Source organism: Cygnus atratus, chromosome 6 (assembly GCF_013377495.2).
Source record: "Cygnus atratus isolate AKBS03 ecotype Queensland, Australia chromosome 6, CAtr_DNAZoo_HiC_assembly, whole genome shotgun sequence".
NCBI classification, from domain to species: Eukaryota; Metazoa; Chordata; class Aves; order Anseriformes; family Anatidae; genus Cygnus; species Cygnus atratus.
Genome location: NC_066367.1, coordinates 22,600,371 through 22,610,771, shown reverse-complemented (window position 1 = coordinate 22,610,771; position 10,401 = coordinate 22,600,371). Strand labels below are relative to the sequence as shown.

At 37.3% G+C, this 10,401-nt stretch overlaps 1 protein-coding gene across 1 annotated transcript in view; it reads right to left on the bottom strand.

Moving 5' to 3' along the window:
• Window positions 1–104: 104 nt before the first annotated feature.
• FAP (fibroblast activation protein alpha) overlaps window positions 105–10,401 on the bottom strand; it is a 40,609-nt gene continuing 30,312 nt past the window's right edge. The window contains exons 21-26 of the mRNA XM_035568728.2: window positions 9,665–9,719; window positions 7,447–7,546; window positions 3,525–3,589; window positions 2,605–2,677; window positions 2,268–2,341; window positions 105–439 (exon numbers count right to left, since the gene is read on the bottom strand). Of these exons, the coding sequence (XP_035424621.1) occupies window positions 338–439; window positions 2,268–2,341; window positions 2,605–2,677; window positions 3,525–3,589; window positions 7,447–7,546; window positions 9,665–9,719 (469 nt within the window). The 3' untranslated portion in view covers window positions 105–337. The remainder of the gene's footprint in view (window positions 440–2,267; window positions 2,342–2,604; window positions 2,678–3,524; window positions 3,590–7,446; window positions 7,547–9,664; window positions 9,720–10,401) is intronic.

The following is a 10,401-nucleotide window of genomic DNA, read 5'->3' as shown; positions in this document are numbered from 1 at the left end:
TTAACAAATGCAAGTGTATTCATTTGGCAGCATGCCTTCGCAATGGACCACCTAGCTTTGGAATGCAGAATGTAGTTTAAGCAAGATGGCAATAAATGCACATGCCGTGTTACATTCTGATTTTATTTTTTTCTATCCAACAGGTGTTAAATGTGCCAAAACATGTATTAGCACAACATCTGCTAATATACAATATAAAAAATGGATGTAAACATCAAGTTTTTAACTTCAGAGTTCCTGCTATCAATCCACCTGAAAACTACATAACCCGGGCACTGTTATCATTGCATTCTCCCAGAGATGTATCAGATGCCTTAGCATGCTCTGAATAGGCCATCTATTCTGACAAAGAAAAACATTGTTTGAGGAAATGGGTCATATGTGTGTAGAGATGTTTGCTGGAAAGGCCTGGAATTCCATGGTTCTCATCAGTATACCACTGAAAAAGAAAGAAAGAAAAAAAAGCCATAAAGCCCCTACGTTATCTCTTCAGTTCTGTAATAGTTAAGCATTTCCACCATTTCATTACCATATAGAAAAAAGTACATGCCTCAAGTAAACAAACAGAGGGACCTGCTAATTTTTTTTTTCCTTTTCAGTAGATTCTACTATATAGAACAAAGTTTCTATACTTTCTGTAATCTAGTACTGCCTCAATACTGACAAGTCTGTTGTATCAAGTCGGGCAAAAGAGCTTTGAGATGCCCTTAGAGATGAAATGCCCCTGACGTGCTGCATGGCCTTGGCAATACAGGAATACTGGTCTCTCAGCAATAAGCTTTCACCTAAATGTTGTGCATTTCTGTTCAACACATCCTGCATAACAGCAGGACCCCAAGCATTATGAATGATTACAGCAAATAAGATATGAATTATGCTAACTTCTTAAGAAATAACGGTGAACACCTAACTACAACAGGACAGTTTGCTATTAGAGACTTTTCCATGACATTAGAAACGGGAAGAGCAAAAATCATTCGGTCTTCTCATTTAAGGAGTAAGAGACACCTTTGGGTTGCAAAGTCTGATCCCTTTGTAGTGAATGTATTAACCTGAAGCTTAAAAGTAGGTTGGTTTTTGCCATGCTCCCCCTTACACTGCTCGTTCCAAAGCCTAGCTGTTTTAACAGAAAATTCTTCTAACTTTTGACCTCAATGTATTTGTCAGTACTATATATACATTTATTCTTCTGCTAAAACAGTTTTTTAGCTTCAATAGCTTTTTTTTTTCCTCTGTAGTTATCCTCCATAGCAATCACAGAATTTTCAGATTTTATTTCACTAGACTAAAAATGGCCTGCTTTCATAAAGTAAATCAAGGATGTTCCCTCGATTTTCCTTCTAACTCTACTGAGACTTTACTGTAGCTGAACAAGAATGACTACAACTGCATACAGAATCCCAGATACTTGAGAAATAAACCAGGTTTGCTAAATATCAGTGAAGTTAGAAGATGGGGAATTCACAAAAGGGCCTACAAATCTCAAGTACAGGGAGACCTCTGTCTGATCCTTGTTTGGTAAGTTCATGGACCTGGGAAAGTGGTCTGAGGCAGAAGGCCAGTATGTTTGATAGCAGGCAGATCCTTTTGCCATTAGTCTGGAGAAAGAAGGTGCAGAAGCATTGCTTAACATATAATTCAGTACTACTTTTTCCCTGTTCATTCCTCATTTTTATCTTCTAACTTCTTGCCTATGTGTTTCTGTTTGCCTGCACCTGGTACTCCAACTACTCCAAGCAAATTTTGCAGATGCTTTTTTTTTTTTTCTTTCTTTTTTTTTTCCCCCTCATCCTGGATACAGTATTTGGATACTTCATTCCCCTTTTTTCCCCTGTGTTTCACCTCCTGCCTGTGGCAGGCATGTCCAGGTAAAGAGAATCCATCAGAAGCACTGATGGATTTGGTCCCAGAAGTCAGCTTTTTCATCTTCCTCTCTTTTACTAGCTATCAGCAACTTTTATAAGAAGGCTGGATTCTCATTCTTCTCCCTGGCTCATTTTAAAAGCCTCTAAGTTATTCTTTATGAGAGAAATTTCATTAACATCCAAAGGGGAAGAGAGAAACAAAAAACAAATAAAAAAGAGCAGGCAAATCCTCTGAAGAAGAAATTACTTATAAAGAGTAACAAATACACTAACTAGATTTAATGCCAGATTTTGAAGAATGTTCTGTTGAACTGGGTTCTTAAAAATGTCACCAAATATAAGATAAGCTTATTGATAAAGCTATAAAACGTTGTTCAAAATGAAAAATAGTCTGCTATTTACCATTGCCTGGAAATCCACTTGTGCGTTAACCAGAGCTTTTGCAATTTGTGCTGAGTTTTGGAAATGTACGTTATCTGAAAAAGGAAAAAAAGCGATTGGCTGTTGAAACGTGTAAATACCACAAAGCATAAAATTCTAGTGCATTAAGTTGTGTCCACTAATTATCGAGTGATACAGTTGACATGACTAAGAAAGACTAAGCACCTTATAATATGTCATATGGAAATCTAACAAAGATCTAAGTAGTCATCCTAATCAAAGGCACAGAAAGATGCTTAATGTTTTTCAAACAAAGTGATTCTGGCTCTGTATTTGTACTACCATTTGCAAACCTCACCATCTGCTGTTCCATGGATGAGGAGATACTCCACGTTTTGGAAATTCTTTGCTCTTGCCATCACAGTTGAATTCTGTTGAGAGGAAAAGTGAACAGTTCAGCAGCTTCAATTTCAACCACTCAATCACAGAGTCAAAAGGCTTCCATTAACCAGTGTAATCACAATCAAACAGTTGGACTGGCATAATAACGACATCAGTGACTTCATCTCAATCTGAGATTAATAGAAACTATATACATTTATGACAACTTCACAAAAAGCATAGTACCTACCATGTGGCATTCTCTGAACTCTGCAATTTCTGGCTACCTAGACAGCTCTACCAGAGCTGTTTGGTATTGAGCATTTCTGCTGTTGGGGTTAGGATGGAGAATAGGTACTGAGAACACGATACAAAAACCTTTATAGGAGGCTTTGAGTTAAAGTCTTTGGGTTTAATTCAGGGCTGTCTGTATTCAGAGCTGGTATGTGCACTGCTAGATGAAGTTACAGATTTCCTATCAATGTGAAGAAAAGCAGAAATGCAATCTGTTCCAGGTAGGGGAGGTTCTGACTGTTCACTGTGTAGATATTATTATCAGACAGCTAAATTTGCATGAAGCAGCTTGCATACCATAGTTAAGGGTACAAACCAAAACATCGACATCTTAACCTCTCTCACATAAGTTTTTTCCTAAATTAATGATTTGCACTGTCAAATCAATGAGAAAATAAGGATCCTACAATTTATCATATTTACAATTGATAAATACAAAACCAGGAGGAACTACAGAGATATGAATTTCACAGCAGCAGCTTTAGCTGTTACAGGGCTGCCACTATGAGAGCTGGCAGGTCATTTTATTTCTTTATTATTACGGTTGTCCATGGAAGTGTGACTCAGGTTTAAGGCAAATGAACACAGAAAGAGAATTCTCACCTTGTAGTGCTCAAGATTATCGGACTCTACAGGAAGACCCATAAATCGTTCTGTGTAGATAGATGCTGTGATATTAAAGAATAAAAAAGCTAAAGATATTTTTGTTTCTCCAGTGACACATAGAAAATTGACTGTTTATTTTAACTATATCTGTTCTGCTTGGTTTCCTCATAATACACCAAATCTAAACATACTAAAAAATATGAAAGTTAATTAATACATGTCCTCCAAACAGTCCTTGTAGAAATAGTGATTCGATACTCATCTGTGGAGTTAACATTTTGTGGATAAAGGTAATTAACTGATACTGCTTTATGCTACTGGTTTGAATTCCAGAAGTAAGTTGAATGAGCCAATAAATGTGTGTGGTAGAAAGACAACACACACTACTGTTGACATCTTGAAAAGAGAAGCAGAGCAGAATTCCAGCCTGGGATGTGTATGAGTATACATAGTTAATATGGAAAAAACATTGCCCTTATCCTATTGAATGAATATAAGCAACAATTATGGGGGAGCAGGAAATGAAACCATTAGGTTTCAGCTATCTTTAAACTGCCTGCATGTTTGTAATTTAACTAATAGTAGTTATGAAAATCTGTGGAAAATTGATGCAGCAGCTGTCACTACAAGAGCATTACTTTCTTTATGACTTTTCCTTGAAAGAGTAACCAGCACATATTGAGTGGTCAAGCTGCGGTATTACAGGAATTTTATTTATTTAATAGAGTCAGGGCTTTCTGATGAAGAAAAGCTGGCATCTTTCCCTCCCATATTTAGAGGTGATGGCCATCGTAGTCAGTAAGGAATTGAGATCGTCTACAGAATCACAGACTAGTTGATGTTGGAAGGGAAATCTGGAGGTCATCTGGTCCAACCAGGACCAATGCAGGATCCTCTAGAACTGACTGCCTAGGACCATGTCGACCATGTCCAGACAGCTTTTGAATACCTCCAAGGTGGGAGACTTCACAACCTCTTTGTGTCAAACTGTGCCAGTGCTTTCCCATGCAGTAAAGTGTTTTCTGATGTTGACAGGACATCCTCTAAGTGAGTTTGTGCCCATTTCCTCGATGTATTTATAGGCATTGATAACATCCCCCCGAGGCATCTCTTTTTGAGGTTAAACAGTCCCACATGTCTCAGCCTTTTCTCACAGGGGAGATGATCCAGATGATCCAGTCCCTTAACCATCTTCATGGTGCTTTGTTGGACAATTTCCAGCATCTCCATGTCTCTCTTGTACTGAAGAGCTCAGAACTTGACACAGCAGTCCAGGTGTGGCCTCACCAGTGCTGAATAGAGGGGAAGGATCACCTCCCTCGACCTGTTGGCAATACTTTGCCTAATGAAGCCCAGGATACTATTAGCTTTCTTTGCATCAATGACACATTGCTGACTCATGTTCAACTTGGTGCCCACCAGGCCCTCCAGGTTGTTTTCTGCAAAACTGCTTTCCAGCTGGGTGGCCACCAGCAAATGTTGGTACCTGGGGTTGTTCCTCCCCAGGAGCAGGACTTTGCATTTCTGCTTGTTGAATGTCATGAGGTTCCTGTCAGCCCATTTTCTAACCTGTTGAGGTCCCTCTGGCTTGCAGCATCACACTATGGTTTATCATCCACCCCTCCCAAGCCACTAGTTACTGGCCTCCAACTAGATTTTGTGCCACTGACCACCCCACTCTGGGCTCAGCTGTTCAACCAGTTTTCAATCCACCTCACTGTCTGCTCAGTCAGCCCATACATTAACAGTTTGTATTTGAGGATTTGTGGGAGTCAGTGTCAAAAGTCTTACTGAAGTCCAGATAGACAATATCCACTGCTTTCCCCTCATCTGCCAGGCCTGTACCTTGTTGTCCAGTTTCATACACTGCATTAGAATAATTTTGAGAAAAAATAGAAGTGAGAGTTCCCCCAGGGATGGAAAATGACTCAGTATAGCCATGTTCCCATGGTTTATTATATATCCTTTATATATGTTACCACCAAGTGCTAAAGATGTGTACTGTGTCTCCCAGATCAGCCAGGTAAGGCTCCTGAAGATAATTCGTAATAAACTAAATACAGAAAAATTTAAGTAGCCTATCTTTTATCAAAATTCTTTATCGTTCAATGAAAACAGAAAATGTGCAATATCTGTTGTCAACACAGTGTCAAACAACCATATTGGGCTTGAGTTTTCAAAAAAATAAACTCTTTTTGAATGGCTGGCATTTCTACAGTATTTTGAGCCAAATTCTCCACTCTCTTCTACCAGTAGAGCTACAACAAGTCCACTGAGGTCAGCAAGAATTGCATTATAATGACTAAGTGGAAGATTCAGCTTGTCAATTACTGAGGAAGAAAAAGGAGATTGAGAATTTTAATAAAACAGTCACATATTTAATGCTTTTAACTATATGTTGTCCCTGAACGCAACTTCCCTTATAACTGTTCAGCTGCTATATTAACTCTGACAGAAAATGGAGGTGAGTGGGAGGATTTCAGAGAAAAGATTATGCTGCAAACTCTGATCTGTGCATATAAAAGAGGACAGGACAAAACTTAGAAGCTCTAGGGGCCAGTACATCCTGTAACATACTGACCCTGCTTGGAGTCTCAAATATGTAGCATCCTGTAGTTTTGCCCCTAACACAGTTCACCCTAATATCAACTTGATCTGTTTGCCAGAACTCATGACTCATTACTTTGTTATGCTTCCTTCCTTCCTTCCTTTGGGGAGGTACATTTGCCTGTCTGGATTTTACAATGTGCTTTTAGCAAGATTTTTTAATGCTCTTTTGAAAAATCAGCTAAAATAAAGATTGCAATGGTGTGGGTCTAATCTGCTTTTACTTAAAAAACTTCATCCAATTTTTAATGCCCAAACAGATGTTTATAACTTTTCCCTTATCGAAGGACTTTTGCAAAATAGTGTTTTATGCCTGCACTCTGGAAATAATTTTGTGATCATGAGTGAAAATGTCTTCAAAAATGTTCATGCAGTGAAAACATGAAGATTATGCTTCCTGTGTCATACAAATGTTTTTCCCCTTGTTTGCAAAACACCATAAATACAAGGAATGTCTGTGCTAGCAGTCAGGGAAGCAATCCTTCCCATTTAACCAAAAAAATTTCTTATAACCAAGACTTCTTAGCAACGACCATATGCTAAGTAAATGTGTTCAAAGTGTTACATTTTGCTCATTGAAAACATGCATGGCAGGATTCTTTTTTACACTAAGGTTCCTTTACACCATGCCAAAAGCTTAACAGGTCTGCAAGTAAGTGCGTATGTGCCTGCTTTATTCACACAGCAAGGCCCTGGGAGTATACTCTCAGAGTTGTTTCCTCAAAACAGTTTGGAGTCTTAGTCAATAAAGAAAAATATGTCTCGTAACACAACAACACTGGAGGTGTGGTTGAGAAACATCTAAAGGGAAAATATTTAAAAATAAAAAATAAGATATCAGACAGAACTGAGTCCCTCTATTTTCCACTGCTTTTGGAAAATAACTGCAGTCATCAGAGATACTGATTCCTGACAGAGGCCATCTGCAGTAACTGAAGTCGAAGTGCACTGTGATTACATTATGGGCAGAAAAACATTTCAGCTGTTTCTGAATTCAGTTTTAACAAGATTTTTTCAGGGAGATCATTCCTGAATATAGTGTTTATCAAGAGGACTTTACAGACTGTTACAGATGTGCATATAGAATTGTCTGTGCATAACTTCTATGTGGCAAAATCCGTTCCAAACTGACAGTTGCAATCAGTTATTTTCAGCACGGAAAATATTAAACTTAAGGTCTTAAAAGTTTTATGTCTAGGTAATTGCACTGTCTTTAAGTTTCATATTGACATTCTCTTGCAATGATTTAATTTAGAAAGTCATTAAATGCTATCTCTCTTTCCAAGTCAGTGTTTATGACAATTTTCCATACCGTAATATTCCCAGCTGGAAACAGGAGCCACAGCCATTCCACATTTAAATACTCCACTGCCAGATCCAAGTGCCAGAGAAGTTACGTATCCACCATAGGACTAGGAAGAAATCACAGACAGTTTAAAATTATTGGTGAAGTATCATTTTGTTTTCCAAATCAAACTCATATAAACTAATTCCAAAGTAAAGAGTTTGCTTTGAATGCACGGAGCACAAAGCTTTTTTTTTTTTTTTCCTTTTGATTTCAAATGGATCTGATGTGATTTCTTGTGGCAGAGATTAGACAGCTTTATTGAATCACTTATTTTCTTACTATTTCTTCAGCACTTATCACAGGATATTGCTCTTGTTAGCATTTAGAATCATAAAAAAATTTAAGTTGGCAGGGTAATTCAAGGTAATCTAACCAGTGCAAACTATCTCAAAACAGGGCTAACTTCAAAATTAAATGAGATCAATCAGAGGCACATCCAAATTCCACAGCCTTTCTAGTCAACATATTTCAATGTTGAAAACTGTTGTCATATATTTTTTTTCCTAATACCCAATCAAAACATTCCTTGTGGTAACTTGTGTTCATTGCCTCTCATCCTGTCAGTGTGCCCCTCCAAGAAGAGTCATAGGTTTTCCCACCCTTACCATCTAACTAGCTTTTTTGAATGTTTGCTATATTGAACCATCTCCATCCCCAGTACTAACAGGCTTAGATATTTGAGAACTTGAAGTTGGAGCAATTTGTCTCTACCGCTGGCTGCTATTCTGGCCCGATTCCTCAGACTGGGACCCAATAAGGAAGAACAAGTTCATAGATGGAAATTAGGCAAAGTAAGTCTAGATATCAGAATAGGTGTGCAACAATGTGGGGCTAGAAGCTGAGAGAGGAGAAGATGTTGTAATAAAAAGCATTCCGTTTGATTGTACATGGGATGTGGAACTGGGGTTGGAAAATACTTATATAAGATCTTTGGGAAATAATGGGCTCCTGTTTATTCTGGAATAGAGGGATGGGTGTGTCATGCAGAATTTTTTAAATTATTAATCTTATCAATAGCATATGAATGATTAAGGGCAGTATGCACAGATCATTATTTATTTAGTTAATTTGTAGAGAAGTAAGTTAGTCTCTTTCTACTCTTGAGAGTCATGCTTGAAATGACAGCAATGGATATGCTTAAGGAAATGGTAACTCATAAAACCTTTCAAGAGCATTTGCTTGCTTCATTTGATCTTCAAAAAAAGCAGTACACAAGGCTACAGAGTAAAGGATTAAGATCAGGCAGGTAAATCTATGTACTGTGAGAGTCAGAGAGGTGGAGTTCGAAACCTGAATTGCCTTAGTGGTCATTTAAGTACTTTTACCATCCAAAAGAGTTTGGTGAGTCTGAAAGTACGATGAGTGGTACAGTTCATGCATACCTGTCAAACTGCAGGCTATAGATAAGGATACAGCTTCCAACTCTATTCAAAGGATATGGACCAGGAAATGGTAATAATAAATGGAAAAAAAAGAAAAGAAAAAAAAATACTGACAGGTTTGGCAATAGTGCTGTTATTTAAATAATATATCTGCTACTGGAATACAATGCTTTAGATGGTTGAAATCACCTAATTGGTTCCAGAAACACTGTAGTTAAATAAAATATGATGTGATTAAAAAAATTGTATTTTCACGTGGTCTTAACATGATTAATGTCACTTTAATTTCACCTTATGACACCACATTTTATCCTAGTTATAGCTCTGTCTGACCAGAGTAATTTAAATATTAGATTAATAGAAAGATTTTAGCAACCCTGCTCATGTGCTGTCTAAAATCAGGCAACTCCTACAATTACAGTTGCCCAGTGTTTCTGGGCAAGCCTCTGACGATGAAACTGGGCCAAGGAAAACAAACAAACAACAGCAATGAAAAAGAAAGACAGAAGGGAGGAAGGGAGGAGAGAAAGAAAAAGAAAGAAAGGAAGAGAGAAAGGAAGAAAAATTCTTTCTTGATATTGCATTCTTAATCTAGTCATTCATGACGAAGAAAAACAATTGAGCCAGATGGCTTGAACATCTTAAAATGTTTATAAAGCGGTTGTGTGGCATTTATGCTGTCCCTGAAGTTGTCTTCAGCCAATCTCTTTATATAGATTTAGGACAGAAAAAGGAAGAATTATATAAAATTATACTGCAGGATTATTTAAAGATAGATATAAAAAAGATGAACCACTCACCCAGCCCCATATCGCTATTCGTTTCTCATCAATAAAACCCATTTCTATAAATTTCCTGTGGAAAAGAAAATCACAGAAATGAATGCATTATTGCAAACCAAGATTGATAATACTTTAGCCAATTAGCAAAAAAAAAATTTTTTTTTCACTTTTTTCCAAACATCACAGCAATTTGATCAAACTGACAATCAGCATAGCATGTCAGATTTCTACAAAGCATCAGTTATTCAACTCAAAGACATTTCAGAGGAAAGGAAGATTTTTTCTTTAAAGAATAAACATTGCTGAAATGCATACTTTCTTAGTATTTTTTGTTCCAGAGGAACAACTGGCTTCATGTAAAAAAAGTTGTTTTTTCTTATACTTAATATTCACCTGGATACACTGTCCAGACCCTCTCTTTAACTTAAACATCATACATAAGCAAAAGACAACATTCAAGAGCAAGAGATAAAATATCTTCAGATACATCCCAGAAAATATACCAGCAGCTGCTAGCAGTATTTTACTAAGGCAACCACAAATGACAGACAATACTCAAAATGTCCAATACAATATGGGTGGGACAAAGTTAGATAAGCCAAAAAATGATTCAGATTTGTAAAATTACTGTCTTAATCCATGGGGTTCCTCCTACAGTAAAAGCTCCTCCAAGGTTTCCCAATAGAGTATATGTTTGTTTCTAAAAATCATTCATTTTAAACCATGTGTTAGATCAGTAAGATGGAATGCAATGC